Source organism: Pongo pygmaeus, chromosome 16 (genome assembly GCF_028885625.2).
Source record: "Pongo pygmaeus isolate AG05252 chromosome 16, NHGRI_mPonPyg2-v2.0_pri, whole genome shotgun sequence".
In the NCBI taxonomy this organism is placed as follows: domain Eukaryota; kingdom Metazoa; phylum Chordata; class Mammalia; order Primates; family Hominidae; genus Pongo; species Pongo pygmaeus.
Genome location: NC_072389.2, coordinates 95,856,346 through 95,871,767, shown reverse-complemented (window position 1 = coordinate 95,871,767; position 15,422 = coordinate 95,856,346). Strand labels below are relative to the sequence as shown.

General features: G+C 51.5%; 1 protein-coding gene and 1 pseudogene across 3 annotated transcripts in view; both read right to left on the bottom strand.

Annotated features, from left to right (window-relative positions):
- SEMA4B (semaphorin 4B) overlaps window positions 1-15,422 on the bottom strand; it is a 44,847-nt gene that overhangs the window by 10,378 nt on the left and 19,047 nt on the right. For all 3 annotated transcript variants that reach the window (XM_054450403.2, XM_054450405.2, XM_054450402.2), the window contains 2 exons: window positions 1,691-1,854; window positions 1,464-1,526 (listed from right to left, as the gene is read on the bottom strand). In XM_054450403.2, the coding sequence (XP_054306378.1) occupies window positions 1,464-1,526; window positions 1,691-1,854 (227 nt within the window). The remainder of the gene's footprint in view (window positions 1-1,463; window positions 1,527-1,690; window positions 1,855-15,422) is intronic.
- LOC129014510 (small ribosomal subunit protein eS12-like) lies at window positions 3,246-14,671 on the bottom strand (annotated as a pseudogene).

Here is a 15,422-nt window from a genome sequence, read left to right as displayed (position 1 = left end):
CTGTCTTTTCAGTCACCGTGGCCCTAAATCCACTCAGCCTTGACTCTTCTTGTTGGTCATACCCCATCATTTCCCACCCAGTAATCCTGGTGGCTCCATCTTCAAAATGCATCCGGAATCTGAGTATTCCTCACTGGTCCGAGCCACCCCATCTCTCACCCCTCACTGCTCTCCCTCCTCCTGTCCTTCCCCATGGAGGCTACTCTACCGCAGTAGCCAGAGTGACCCTCTTAGTACACAGGTGGGACCATGTCACATCTCTGCTCAGCCTTCCCCTAGCCTCCCAAATACCTCCCTCAGAGTGAAATGAAAAGTCCTGCCCTCCTCCAGATGTGCCACGGTCAGCTCCTCACTCTCTCCTGATTTTGGCTCAAATGTCACTTTTTTAATGAAATGTAACCTGACCACCTTATTCCATCCCACCCCCGCCAATAACATTTGTAAACTGACTACTTTTTCTTTTTCTTTCTTTTTTTTTTTTTTGAAACACAGTCTCACTGTGTCACCCAGGCTGGAGTGGTGCGATCTCGGCTCACTGCAACCTCTACCTCCCAGGTTCAAGCGATTCTCCTGCTTCAGCCTCCCATGTAGCTGGGGCTACAGGCACCTGCCACCATGCCTGGCTAACGTTTTCTGTATTTTTAGTAGAGTCGGGGTTTCACTATGTTGGCCAGACTGGTCTCGAACTCCTGAGACACTCAGGAGACCATGAGGTGGAGACCTTGTGATCCACCTGCCTCAGCCTCCCAAAGTGCTGGGATTACAGGTGTGAGCCACTGTGCCAAGCCTGCTTTTTCACAATTAAATCTCCAGTACCTAAAAGTACACGGACACAGAGTGCGTGCTTAATCAATGTTAGCTGAATAACAGAATGGCAGCCAGGACTTGAACCTGTGTCTTGATCCCAAGTCCAGCACTCTTTTGCCCTCACCTTACCCAGCACCTGCTGCACTTAGGAGCAGGAGCAGGAGGCCTCTAGGGATGATGATGAGTCCTCCAGGACAACCTGGGTTGGACCAGATTTCATCCTGTGCTTTGTCCAAAACCACACCAGAATCTGTCAGATGTGCTACATCAGGAATCATCTGCAGAGGGACACAACTCTCACCCCACCCAATCCCTGTTCATGCTGGAAGCTGACTTGTTAGTTCTTGTATCTATAAGCCAGGTGCCTTACACCTATTAGTTTCCTGAATCCTCACTGTAAGCCCAGTGAGACCAGATCATATCCCCATTTCACAGGTGGGCTCACTAAAGCTTAGAAAGGTGAATCTACTTGTCGAAGGTCATAGAGATGTAAGTGTAGTGCTGGGATTCAAACCCAGGCCTGGCCATCTCAGAAGCTTATGCCCTTCCCACCATACATGGCTGTATCTGCTCCCACCTCCCGCCTCTGGCCTGGATGGAAGTCCACCACCCTCCATCCCTCCTGCAGCTCAGCTCCCTTCCAGGTGTGGGCTCACCTGTGGGTCCTTGCCCTTGAAGCTGCACTGCTGTTTCTTCTCTGCGTCTGCACCCCAAAGCAGCTGGGGAATGAGAAAGGGGAAGGTAGTGGACAAAATGGAGGGTTTGCTAAGCCTCCCTCCTCTCCCATTGGCATCAACCTCAGACCCAGAAGGTCAAGCTTCCCGTCCATCTTCCCTCTGTGGTCCTCTGCCCAGCCTAGCCAGCTCCAGGCAACATCTCTCACCTCCTGGTACTCCCCGCCTGGCAGGAAGCTGAGGTTGCTATTGAGTGCAAAGAGGGCCTCTCGAGCACCCACGTACAGGGTCCTGCCATCCCTGCTCAGCAGAAGGGCTGTGTAGTTGGAGATGTTTTCAGCTTCGAATCTGAGGAATGGCCGCTCTTCAGAGCCTGGGGAGAGGAAGATGGGTATTACCTGGGGCCACCCCTCCCACGGGATGCCTCTTCACACCAACCTCTAGATGGACTGGCTTAAAGGAAGGTAATCAGCAAGGCAAAGGGTGGCAAGGGGCTGGGGGCAGGGGGATCAGGTTTGATGGGCGAGCAGCATTCCTGGACTCTCAAACATTACATAAGAAATGATGCAGAGATGTATGTACAAGGATACTTACTACGGCACCCTTCACATTAATAAAAAACTGGAAACCAAAGAGTCAGTCCAACCAGAGGGGACCTTGTCAAAATAAATTATGATACCCCAATCCAACTGAATACTATGCAGCTGGGGAAAAAGATGATGTATTAGAAGCTCCAGAAAAACAAGCAAGAAAGGCATGGTCAAAATATCAAGCAAACTAAAATATAAAGTGATGAGTTTTGAGCACATAATAGAATATTAAGAAAGGAAAATACATTTAACACTTTCCTTTGAGTGACATTAGACCCAAAGAGAAGGAAACGTTAAGTGGGCCCTGCAGTGAATGCTATTTGCATTGACAGAGTAATGCAAATGTTGAGCACTGGCTTTTTTTTTTTTCTTTTTGAGACGAAGTCTCGCTCTGTTGCCCAGGCTGGAGTGCAGTGGCATGATCTTGGCCCACTGCAACCTCCACCTCCCAGGTTCAAGTGATTCTCCTGCCTCGGCCTCCCAAGTAGCTGGTATTACAGGCATGCACCATCACACCCAGCTAATTTTTGTATTTTTAGTAGAGACGGGGTTTCACCATGTTGGCCAGGCTGGTCTCAAACTCCTGAACTCAAGTGATCTGCCCGCGTCAGCCTCCCAAAAAAGCACTGGTCTTTAACTTTGAGATTGATGGTTATTACACAGAATGGGAGTGTTTTCAATTTTGACCTCAGAAACCAGAACTGATGACAGACATCATAATATGGTAGCAGGGTTGTCACAAGCTGCTGCCAATGGCTAATGGAATAATAAATACAGGTCAAGTGTACTGTTTTATATTGCAAAGGTAACCAATAAAGGAAATGAATACAGTACGGTGACAGAATATGTTGGGGGGAGGAAGGGAAGGGAGATGTAAGTGAGGGAAAGTCAGGAATTCAAATAAGCCAAGAAATAGTGGTGTAAGTATTTTACTTAAAAATATAGAGGAAATAGGCCGGGTGTGGTGGCTCACGCCTATAATCCCAGCACTTTGGGGTGGATCACCTGAGGTCGGGAGTTCGAGACCAGCCTGACCAACATGGAGAAATCACGTCTCTACTAAAAATATAAAATTAGCCAGGCGTGGTAGCACATGCCTGTAGTCCCAGCTACTCGAGAGGCTGAGGCAGGAGAATCGCTTGAACCTGGGATGCAGCGGTTGTGGTGAGCCAAGGTCGTGCCATTGCACTCCAGCCTGGGCAACAAGAGTGAAACTCCATCTCAAAAAGAAAAAAAAAATGGAGGAAATAATGAACAAGAACCCTAAGAACCCTAAATGATTAAAAGTCCCTTTTAAATTGGCCTGGAGCGGGGGAGGACAGACATTTTTGCTTTTTATCATAAGCCCTTCTATACTTAAAAATATATATATACATGCATGTATCCTTGATACAAATTTTATTTTATTTATTTTTTGAGACTGAGTCTCACTCTGTTGCCCAGGCTGGAGTGCACTGGCATGATCTCAGCTCATCGCAACCTCTGCCTTCCAGGTTCAAGCAATTCTTCTGCCTCAGCCTCCCGAGTAGCTGGGATTACAGGCATGTGCCACCATGCCCGGCTAACTTTTGTATTTTTGGTAGGGACAGGGTTTTGCCATGTTGGCCAGGCTGGTCTTGAACTCCTGGCTTCAAGCAATCTGCCCGCCTCAGCCTCCCAAAGTGCTGGGATTACAGGTGTGGGCCACTGCGCCCAGACCTTGGTACACATTTTAAGTATCTTTTGTTTTTGCAGAACAACAACAAGGAAAGACACGAATTATCTACCACGAAGTGAAAATTAAGGTTATATTTAATATGTATGGTCGAATTCTATTTTTTGTGGGAAAAATATAAGCATAGGAAAAAATCCAGAAGGATGTATCACAAAATACTAAAACATGAGCTCCCTGGTAGAATTACAGGTAGCTTTCTTTTCTTTTTTACTTGTTATCATTTTTAGATTCTCTAATAAGCAGGTTATCCTTATATAATGTGAAATATATAAATCAAAGAAAAAAAAAGAAACACACATACACTTACCCACCAAGGTACTGTTTATGCTTTGGGTAACTAAAGGGTTTGGAGAGAAATTATTTTTAAAATTCTAAGCAGCTGATGAGAACAGAAAAACAAGCAAAGAGCAGCACCCTGACCAACCTCAGGCACGCTGTAGCGGACCATTGGTTATGACCACACAAACATTCTCACGAAGCTGAGGAAGCAAAAAGTGCAACATGCCCAACCAAGCAGCTGTGAAGATGACTTCATGTGTGTTTACCTGTGGAGTGTTTTTACATACCCCCAGCCTGGTTCCATAAAGGGTGGGGAGACGTGAAGAAAAAAAAGTAGTGAAATATAAACATTAAAATCAGGAGCAGAGAAAACCCAAATCTGAAGAAAAACATCTCAACCAGCAAGGAAGTAAAAATTCACGAGTAGGTCAATGAGTCTTCGCACAGCTGGTAGAGAAGGGCTGTGCCTTTAGTGCTGGGCCTCCTGGTGGCCAAAGAAAAATGGGAAATGAAGCTACTCCATCCTCAATGTCCATAAGGAGGAACACATACCAGCCATTTGGGGGAAGCTCAGCCTTTTTTTTTTTTTGAGACGGTGTTTTGCTGTTGTTACCCAGGCTGGAGTGCAATAGCACAATCTTGGCTCACCACAACCTCCACCTCCCAGGTTCAAGCGATTCTCCTGCCTCAGCCTCCTGAGTAGCTGGGATTACAGGCATACGTCACCATGCCTGGCAAAGTATTTTTAATAGAGACAGGGTTTCTCCATGTTGGTCAGGCTGGTCTCGAACTCCTGACCTCAGGTGATCCACCCGCCTCGACCTCCCAAAGTGCTGGGGTTACAGGCGTGAGCCACCACGCCCAGCAGCTCAGGCTTTTTTTTTTTTTTTTTTTTTTTTTTTGAGACGGAGTTTCGCTCTTGTTGCCCAGGCTGGAGTGCAATGGTGCAACCTGCACCTCTCAGGTTCAAGTGATTCTCCTGCCTCAGCCTCCCAAGAAGCTGGGATTACAGGTGCCCACCACCATGCCCGGCTAATTTTTGTATTTTCAGTAAAGACAGGGTTTCACCATGTTGGCCAGGCTGGTCTCTCGTACTCCTGACTTCAGGTGATCCGCCCGCCTCGACCTCCCAAAGTGCTGGGATTATAGGCCTGAGCCACCGCGCCCAGCTGAAGCTCAGCTTTACACCTGGCAGCAAATGGGGAAGGAAGCCCTCGGGTGGGGGTGACACTAGTCAACAGGATGACGGGGGTCAGGTGGCTGAGCCAGCGAGCCCGGCCCTCAAGTAGGCCCTTCTGTCAGGCAGCAGAGACATCGTCTCACTGAGCTGTAGTTTCTCATACATGTCACGGGAGGAATGAGACATATAAAGATCACAGGAGTCTCATGAGGAGTGAGACCAAGACAGACACTGCGGTCCCTCCTTATCTTTTGGATTTTTCCATAGTTCTCTGGAAGCAAGGGCTGGTTCAGATAAGCTGGTTGCCCGTGCTTATCTACCTGCAGAAGAGCGTTTCCACCTGGGCGGGCCCTGTAAGACTGGGCAGCAGACCGCCCTTGGAATCTGTCCAGACAAAGAAATGCCAAGAGTCAGAGATAAGCCTCAGTCCCAGGTGGCAACTCAATCCCACTTACGCCTGGGAGAAGGGGTGGAAACCTGCCTCGGGCACTAGAGAGTGCAGCCGGCTGGAGGGGAAACCTACAGACCAGCCAGTCCCTGGTTCAGCCCAGGCCTCCAAACGAGCCAGCCACAAGCCCTCCAGCCATGCTGGGAGTAGAGTGAATGAAACGACAAAGGGACAGAAAGTGGAATGTGCCTTGGAGATGGGGGTGAAGGGCCCCTTAACCAGGCTTTCTCCTTCTGGGGCTTCCCTTCCACACCTGCCCTCATCTCTCTGCTCTGAGACTCAGACAGCCATGGTGTGCAGAGTGGAGTTAGAGACCTGGGTTCAAAGCCATCCTCTACCACTTACTGGCTGTGTGCCACCACGACATGCCACTTAACCTCTCAAAGCCCCGTTTTCCTTATCTGTAAAATGGGGAAAATAATAACACTTTGCCTCATGGGGTTGTTAGTAGAAAAAATGAGATTACGTATGTAAATAATAATATACATAATAACCCACATTTACTGAGACAGCTTTCCTCAAAACAACGTTGCACATGGTTTGCAGTGTGGCATGGTGTCTGGCACACGACCAACAGTCAATGAGTGACTCAAAAACAAAATCCAAAAGCCCCGCAGGAAAATCCGGCCCAGTGAGAGCTGCCAGAAGGGCAGGGCTCCTTGCAGGAGTCGGGCCTCCCTCATCCAGGGGGTTCACGAACTTAGCCTGGGCGATTCTAACTTAGGCACACACCTGGTCACACGAGGGTCTCATGGCCAAAGCCAGACAGCATCAGCTCAGAAACAGAGACTTGCGTGTCACAGGCTCATGTTGTGGGCGCGAGCTAGTCTGTGGTCGGTGTGAGTGGTGTTACTGTCTAAGGGCCCAGGTGCTTGGGTCACCTCCAGAGTGACTGCAGACATCTGTGCAGGACCCTGCCTGAGCTTGCCTGTGTGGTGTGTGTGTGTGTGTGTGTGTGTGTATACACGGTACCGCAGGGCTTGTCCACGCTTGCACACTCACTCCTAGGTGCTCTTTGTGCAGGGGTGACGGGGAGAGGGTGTTTCTGCACTTTACTTCCTGTGAGGGGCTGGCGCACCTTGGGGTCAGTCTTAGCTTTTATGCTTTCCGTTGTGTCAAAGAGTGTCTCGCTCGCTCTCCTGGGCTGCCTGTGCTGCTCGGACATCCTCTAAATCCATCTATCCAGTGGGTTAGTCCAGTACGAAGAAAGCAGGGCACGCCGAGGCTGCGGCCGGTTTTCCCACTCAGGGTGAACCCTCTCCCTCCACCCCGACAGGCTTCAGCCAGGGGCTTCTCCAAGGCCAGTGCATCCCACTAGGCAGATCATCCTTCAAGAAGGCAGAATGGGGCTGGTCTGGGGCTGCCCTGTCCCTCCCTGGAGGGAGACGGCACATGGACTGGGCGCATAAGAGTCACCTGCAGGGTCCCCACCCCCCACCCCAGGAAGTGGGGTTCTGAGTAGGAAGTGATATGGGAATACTCAGCCCCCAGCCCCATGTAAGGGTCCTCCTTCCATGGGACTCAGCCGGAAGCCTGGAGCTCTCTGGGGTGAGACAGGAATAGGGCTCAGCACCATCCCCGCCCTGGGTAGTCCCCACCCCAGGCCAGCCAGCTAGCTGCAGCAGCGCTGTGACTCAGAGCCCCACCCCACCTTTCTCTCTACTGTGGGTCCGGGCACGGCAGCAAGACGCTGACCTGGCCCTAACATCCCACCCTCTACAGGCCCCAGCAGGATCAGGCCAGAAAACACCAGCTTCCCTGTGGAGTCGGCGGGGAAGGGGCCTCCAGTACAAGGAGGCAGCCAGTGGCCTCCCCCACTCTCAGAGAGGGGTCTGGGCGGGACAAGTCCCCAGAGAGCCTCCTGAAAGGCTGTTGTAGCCCTTCGTCCCCAGGGATGTCACAATAAGTCACCAGAACCTTGGACCCACTTATCCCAGCAGCAGCCCCACCTCCAGGGCAGGAGTGCTGACGGGGCCGCAGTCAGCAGGAAACTGGGACACACTGCCAACCTGGGTGCACTTCCTTCCTCCACACGGCCAGTGTTGGGCAGGGCAGCCACCTCTTCCTCACGGAGCATGGAGGAGGGGGGCCACATTCTGCTGACACCAGCCCAGTGCCAGAGTCGAGTCTCTGACCAGGGACTCTGGGCAGAGGTTGGGGGTGTTGTGTGCCAAGGGTCCTCCCATGGACTGAGGTCACCAAGAAAGTGGCAACGAGGGCAAGGGAACCTGGCCTCACAGCATCTGTGCTCCTGGGGCATGCCCTGGAAAGCCACTGCTACAGCCCCAAGGGGGCAGACCAAGAGCCTCTTCCAGAACCCCCAGGCAGTCCCAGCCCCGACCTAGGGCCTGTGCCACGGCTGCAGAGACCACTGCTGTCACCTTAGGAGCCTGCCCGCCGCCTGCCTCCTCACAGGCCTACCCAGGGCCACGCTCAGTCCCTCTGCTCAGGGGCTGGCTCCCCGCTAACAACCCCGCTCCTAGGGCCTCTGCCCTGGGTCTGCCTTCCTGCCTTTATAGATGTCTCCAGTTCTTCCAAGGAAATCGGGGTCATCAGGCATAAACAACCTCAACTTCCCGCCCCATCTCCTCAGAGACCAAATCCTATGTCACCAACTCTGCCTCTCAGAAAGCAGTTTTTGTTCCAATGTCCATTCTAGAAACTTTTGTGCCTCCCTCCACCTGCCTTAGACAAGCTCCCAAAGAGAACAGCCACCCCATGCCATCTCTGCCTCTCACCTTCCACTCACTCCTCCACAGAAGTTGGGCCTCAGCCAGCCCCATGCTCAGCAGGGCCAGCCCTGCCAAGATCCCAGGGATTGCCTCGCTGACAGATCCCAGACACGGGCCACACCGCCCCGTCCTCTAGGTGTCTGTGCCCCTAGTCTCAAGCATCACCCCATGTCTCCCTCGCATGCCTTCTGGGCCTCTAGCCCTCAAAGAGCTAAAGTATGTGAACACTTCCTCAGCCCTTTAAATGGATTAAGTCATGTCATCCTCACAAGGCTGCCGTGTTTTATTACCTTTGTTTCAGGTGCGAGTCGTCCCCGGGAGGAGTGGGGGGGATGCCACCTGACCCTGGGCCACCTGGCTGCAGCGTCTGTGTTGCTGACCACCCTCCTGCCTCAGAATTTTCTCCTGAATGTTCTTGCTCTCTGGGTCCGTCTGCTCTTGGCCCTGCTCTTCTTACTCTGTTCAAGCCCCTGGGTCACACGTCCATGCTCATCACTTCAATGACGTGGATGCTGGCGATCCCCAAATCTCTTCATCCAAGAGCAGATCTTCCTCCAACACATCAGACCCCACACACAGTGCAGGAGGGCCTCTGTGGGTGCCTCCCACCACCTCACCGCCCCCTTCCAGTCCCACTCCCTGGCTCGGGATTTTGTGTCTGTGTGTAGCACCACTCACCTGGGTGTCTCACCATCCTCCTCCCTCGGAAGTCCAGTCTATAATCAAATCCTGCCAATTTTCTCTCAATATTTTCCAAATCCATTCCCCTCACCATCCACACTACCACAGTCCTGAGCCTGGCACCATCCTCTCTCACCTAGGCCACCACCACAGCAGCCTCCCAACCAGCCTCCCACCTCCAGGCTAGCTGCTATGCTGCATCTGGGAGCCATCACTGTTCTGCCTAAAAACTTCAATAGCACCCCATCGTCCGAGCTCCTAACTTGCCAGCCCTTGCCACCCACCCACCTCCTGGTTTGACCAAGTGACATGGAACTGCAACTCAAGGGCCCAATTCTCATCTCCAGTCTGTTCAGGAAGTCCCCTCCACCCAGAAGGCTTTCCTTTTGACTAACTCACACTCATCCTTTGAGACTCAGCTCAGTTCCCCCTCCTCCAGGAGGACTTCCTGAATCCCCGGCTGGGCAAGGGCCCTTCTCCGTATGCCCATCATTTCCTGTTCACACATCTTGCAGTGCACTGGTGACACTATCTGATGATGGCAATGTTTGATGATGATGATGATGGTCTTTCTGTGCTCTACTCTTTTTTTTTTTTTTTTTTAAGACAGTCTTGCTCTGTCACCCAGGCTGGAGTGCAATGGCATGATCTTGGCTCACTGCAACCTTGAACCTTGGGTTCAAGCAATTCTTCCGCCTCAGTCTCAGCCTCCTGAGTAGCCGGAATTACAGGCACCCGCCATCATGCCCGGCTAATTTTTGTATTTTTGTATTTTTTTTTTTTTTTTAGTAGAGATGGGGTTTCACCATGTTGGCCAGGCTGGTCTTGAACTCCCGACCTCAGGTGATCCGCCTGCCTCGGCCTCCCAAAGTGTTGGCATTACAGGCGTGAGCCACCGCGCCCGGTCTTTGTGCTCTTCTCTTCCACCAAGCTGAGAGCATCTTCAAGATCAAGACCATGTCTTATTCATATTTGTATCAACTGGTCAGGTGAGCTCCCAGCAGTTGTTCCATAAATGTTTGTTGACTGAACAAATGAATGACACAGTCCCAGTCAGAGTGCTCCAGCCCAGAGAGGGGCCCCAGAGAAAAATGGGGCAATATGGGGGTCCTGAAGCATCATACTCACAAAAGTGTGTCTGAGAAGCACTGCTACCACTCTGACCTCTCCCAAAAGCACTGAACACACAGAAGTATAACAGCTGACAGGAGTTCTAGACCAGCCTGGGCAACATGATGAAACCCTGTCTCTACCAAAAATGCAAAAATTAGCTGGGCATGGTGGCATATGCCTGTGGTCCCAGCTACTCAGGAGGCTGAGGTGGGAAGATCACTTAAGCCTGGGAGGCGGAGGTTGCGGTGAGCCAAGATCTCACCACTGCAGCCTGGGTGACAGAGTGAGACCCCATCTCAAAAAAACAAAAAGAAAAAAGAATTAAGAAGTATGACAGATGGAAGTATGACAGCTGAAAGTATGGTAGGGAGACAGGAAACAAGCTTCAGGGACTGGAAGGTGCACAAGACATGTGTGTGAATCCTCACTTGATCACTGACCCGCTGTGCAACCCCGAACAAATCCTCAGCCCTGAGAGGGCTGCCTTGCAGGATTGCTGAGAAGACTAAATAAACACAGTAAGTGGCAGTGCCAAGTTCTGCAAAGATTAGGGGTCAGTGACCATCAATAATCAAGATGGGTTCTCTCCATGCTCCCTACTCCTCCCCTTGCTTCTTGCCTTCTACTTTTACTCTAGCCCTTTTTCACAGGCAAGACGTAGTAGCCCCAGACGTGTGCTGCTACATGGAATGGGGGTCCAACCTTACCAGATCTTCAGAAAAGCTGGAAACCTAGATTTTTATGTAAAATTTTCTAAGTTTTAAATATCAGTGACTAATTAAAATTTTTCTCTTTCTTTTTTTTTTTTTTTGAGACGGAGTTTTGCTCTTGTTGCCCAGGCTGGAGTGCAATGGCACAATCTCAGCTCACTGCAACCCCTGTCTCCCAGGTTCAAGTGATTCTCCTCCCTTAGCCTCCTGAGTAGCTGGTATTACAGGTGCCCGCCACCATGCCCAGCTAATTTTTCTATTTTTAGTAGAGATGGGGTTTCACCATGTTGGCCAGGCTGGTCTCAAACTCCTGACCTCAGGTGATCCACCCGCCTCGGCCTCCCAAAGTGCTGGGATTATAGGCATGAGCCACCGCACCCGGCCTAATCAAAATTTTTCTAAAGAACCTTGAAGTCAAACAAAATATCTCCAGGCTGGCTGTGGCCCACTACCCCTCAGTTTGCAAACTTATGTCTGAGATGTGTGCCCCAGTCTCCTGTGTGCCACATTCCTGACCAAGTCTGCCAGCTCTGCCCTCTTTCCAACCATGGCCATGCCACCAGGGGCCTCGGCTGGATCCCCTGCCCCGTCCAGAGACTGACCTCAACAGATTTCTTTAACAGATGGAAATATATAACCTGCAATTATTCAAGGGCTGAGCCGGGTCATCTTGCTGCTTTTGTACGATTCACAGGTGAAGCAGGAGGCAGCTGTTCTAATGGAAAGAATGTGGTTGCTGAATCAAGAACTGTGGCCCAAGGCCTGGTCCCAAACTCTTCTATAGCTGCATGACCTTGATAATGAGTTAGCTTCACTGAGCTTGGGTTTCCTCATCTGCATGAGATAAAGCAATGCACTTCCACACCCAACAGCAGTGCCTGGCACACAGTGAGTGCACCATAATGGCCGCTTTTCTTTGCTCTTCCTAGAGGATGGGCCAAAAGATGCCAAAAAAGAGGACACAAGTTGGCTAATTTGGCTCCTCTTTAGGAATATGGTAAAATGATGGCTTCTGTCTCCTACCTACCATCCCCACTGAAACCCCCTCGCCACAGGCCCCCCACCTCTCGGAAGCCTGTTAGACTGCAGGATGGGCTTCCAGATGGATCCAGGAGTGCAGAATAGAGCTTCCATGCACAACAGGTCAGATCACAGGCCTGGGAGGCAGAACTCTAGCAGCTGGACAGAACACTCCACCTCTGTGTATCACTCTGTAGCCACTCTGCCCTTCTGTGACCATCTCTGCCACAGGGCAGGAGCCAGCCCTTAGTGTTCCAGTATTCAGCGCCCAGAAGAGGGTCGATGGTGAGCTAATAAGTATAGAGCCACTGTGGGTACCAGGCTTTTTTTTTTTGTGAGCCAAAGATATTTTCTTCATTTCTTGCATTTGAAGTACTCTCTGATGACATCCTTGGCCTGAGACTCCTTGCCATAGTCCTTAACTACTATACAACTGCAACCAACCACTTTACGGGGTTTCCCCTCTCTGTCAATTTGACAGAGACCTACCCATTCCCCCAGTTTCTTGTTGTCATCAACCTTAATTAGGTTGATTTGGTGCTCAGCACAAAGGTCCTCCACCAACTTGACATACACAGTCTCATCACAGTTGGATGCAAGCACACAAAGATGGGCTTGGCGCTTGTCTAAGGCTTTGGCAGCTTTGCGAATTCCACGTGCTAGGCCATCGTGGAAGAGGCACCTCTGTTTTCAGCACCTCTTGTAAAGCAGCATTAATGTCCATTACACCTCCAGCAGCAATGCCTTCCTCGGCCGTGGCAGTGGGTTACGGGTGAAGCCGAATCTTGAACGCAACCGAGCCTGAGCCTCCGTCTCTGCATGACTTGGCGGCGGCAGGGAAAGAGCCACCAGGCTTTTAATTATCTTATCTTACAGACAGGCTAGCTGTCCCACTCCCAGCACAGGGAGGTCAGAATGTGAAGACGAGGGGCAGGGAAACCAGCTGGGGAAAAGCATGGAGAATGCAGTCCAAGGGAGCAGACTTCCCAAAAAGCTAATCTGAGGGAAGGCAGGCTTCGACCACACGAGTCTTGCGTTGTGTTGTTCCTGTTCCCCCAATCCCCAGGGAGCGCCACATCAGAGGCCCCCTGAGTCCTGTGCCAGCCTGAGCACCCATGGGGGTGGAGTGAGACGCAACAGGCTCTAAGAAGATAAAGGAAGGAGTGACTGATGACATGACCCAAGTCTAGCCTTTTCTCCAGGCCCCGTGCCACCCTCTGCCTCTTGCCTAGAGGATGAACATGCTGGTATATCCAGATGTGCCCCAAAAGTTGTGCAAGTTTAGAGCTTTCCTGGGTTGGCACATAGGTATTTCAACACCAGCTGGATGTGGGTTGTGCAGAAGGCAGAGCAGAACCAGTGAAGGGCAGGCAGGGAGAGGCATGGTCCAGCCCCATGCAGAGGAGGTTCTTCATGCAAAGGAGGACTTTGAAAAGGCTGAATCAGGAGCACTTAATAACTGGGCTATAATTAAGCAGGACCCCTGATAATGACCTCCAATCAGCCCCTGGGGGCCTTGCTTTGTCTTTTCTACCGGGGCAGGCGCTAAGCCTGACAGGCTTGGCACCTAGCAGAGGGCCTGCATACCACCAGTGTGCACAAAAATGGATGCAAATAACCTCACCAAGCAAGGCTGGCAGGGGATTTCTAGCACACCAGAGCAGAAGCTACCTTTTTACTATGGATGCAGCACGTGCCAGGCACCATGCCAAACACTTTACATACATCATTTCATGTAATCCTCTCAGAACACTGTGAAGATGGCCATTATTCCTATCTTGCTAATGTGAAAATGGGCCTGGAGAAGGCCAGGAGCTTGCCCAAGATTGTGCGGTTAGTAAGGGTGGCAAGCTACTTTACAAAGCCAGGCTCTGAGCATCCACAGTTAGAGCGCCTTCCACTAGCCTCTGCAGAGCCAGAGAGATGCCGGCCTCCAGGACAGAGCTGGACACAAAGGCTCATGTCCAGTTGAGACCATGTCAAGGAGGGAAGCCAGTAACCGGGCTGAAGGCTCAACAAGCGACCAGCATCAGGGCTTCCCAGGGCAGCCTTGACCCTGGCTGCCTCCTCCAGGGCCAGAGGGCAAGCAGCCGATTTGTGCCAAATGCTCCATTCTCTCTGCTCAATGGGGTTTTGTTGACTGCAGTTTGCAGGCCTACAGATTTCTGTCCAATCTGCTTCAGAAATACTGCGTCCAGAGCTTTCCCGCCCGGCACTTCTGGGGCAGGAGGGAATTAATAACTCCCTTTAAGGCCGGACGTGGTGGCTCATGCCTGTAATCCCAGCACTTTGGGAGGCCAAGATGGGCAGATCACCTAAGGTCAGAAGTTCGAGACCAGCCTGGCCAACATGGTGAAATCCCATCTCTACAAAGATACAAAAATTAGCTAGGCATGGTGGCGGGCACCTGTAGTCTCAGCTGCTCGAGAGGCTGAGGCAGGAGAATCACTTGAACTTGGGAGGTGGAGGCTGCAGTGAGCGGAGATGGTACCACTGTACTCCAGCCTGGGAGACAGAGCGAAACTCCATCTCAAAATAATAATAATAATAATAACTCCCTTTAAGTGTCCAAATAAGGTGGCCCAAAAAGACTTTGGAGGGCCATGAGAGCAGGTGTGTTTTGTTTCTCCCCACACGGCCAGGCTGGGAGGCACTGGGCGCCATTGTTTCTACTCAGCACCACTCCTGCTCCTGACCGAGGCTTTGGTCCTGGAGCTCTGCATCGTAGTTCCAACGAAAGAGAACCCAAATTCTACAACTTCTTTGAAGTATTCCTTTCAGAGACTTCCAGCTGACTGTGGAGCCCCCAGTGGCTGTCCCCCCATCCTCCTCCCCCTACTGGCCACTGGGCAAGGCCACAAATCGGCCCCCTGCATCTTAAGCACCCCAGGAACGTGCTGTTCATCAACAACAATTAGGGTTCCCTATGAAGGACCCCAGATGCAGGGCAAGCTGGATGCTCCACTTCAAGGGATTTTGTTTTAAACCACAGACATAGATAGCCCCACTGTCCCTAGGCATCTGGGTCCTTACGGGGCGTGGGTGGGAATTCAGTAGAGGAGTGAGTGGCAGGAGGAAAGGGGGGTGTGTAATCTCCAGTTCCGTGACCCTTTCTCCTAAGATGCGTGTGAGGGAGGGCACTAGGGCCCTGGGCCCGGCGTCCCATGGTCACCACGAGCCTGCCCAGGATAGGCACACTGCCAGGAACATCTAATGAGCCCACTGGGATGAGGCAGGAAACCGCCTTAGGCCACACTCAAGGGTGAGCCTGTTCAGTTACCAGGGCATTCCCCTCCCGGACTCCCAGCCAGCCCTAGGACCTGCACGTAGGTAAGAGTAGGAGGTGGGTATGAGGGCCAAGAGGAAGCCCAGAGAGGGGGCACTCCAGGGTATAGTGGCAACTCAGTCGACTGTAGATACCTGCTCACAAGTTCAGGTAGCTAGGTGCCACTACACTATTCCAGGGCTTTGGTG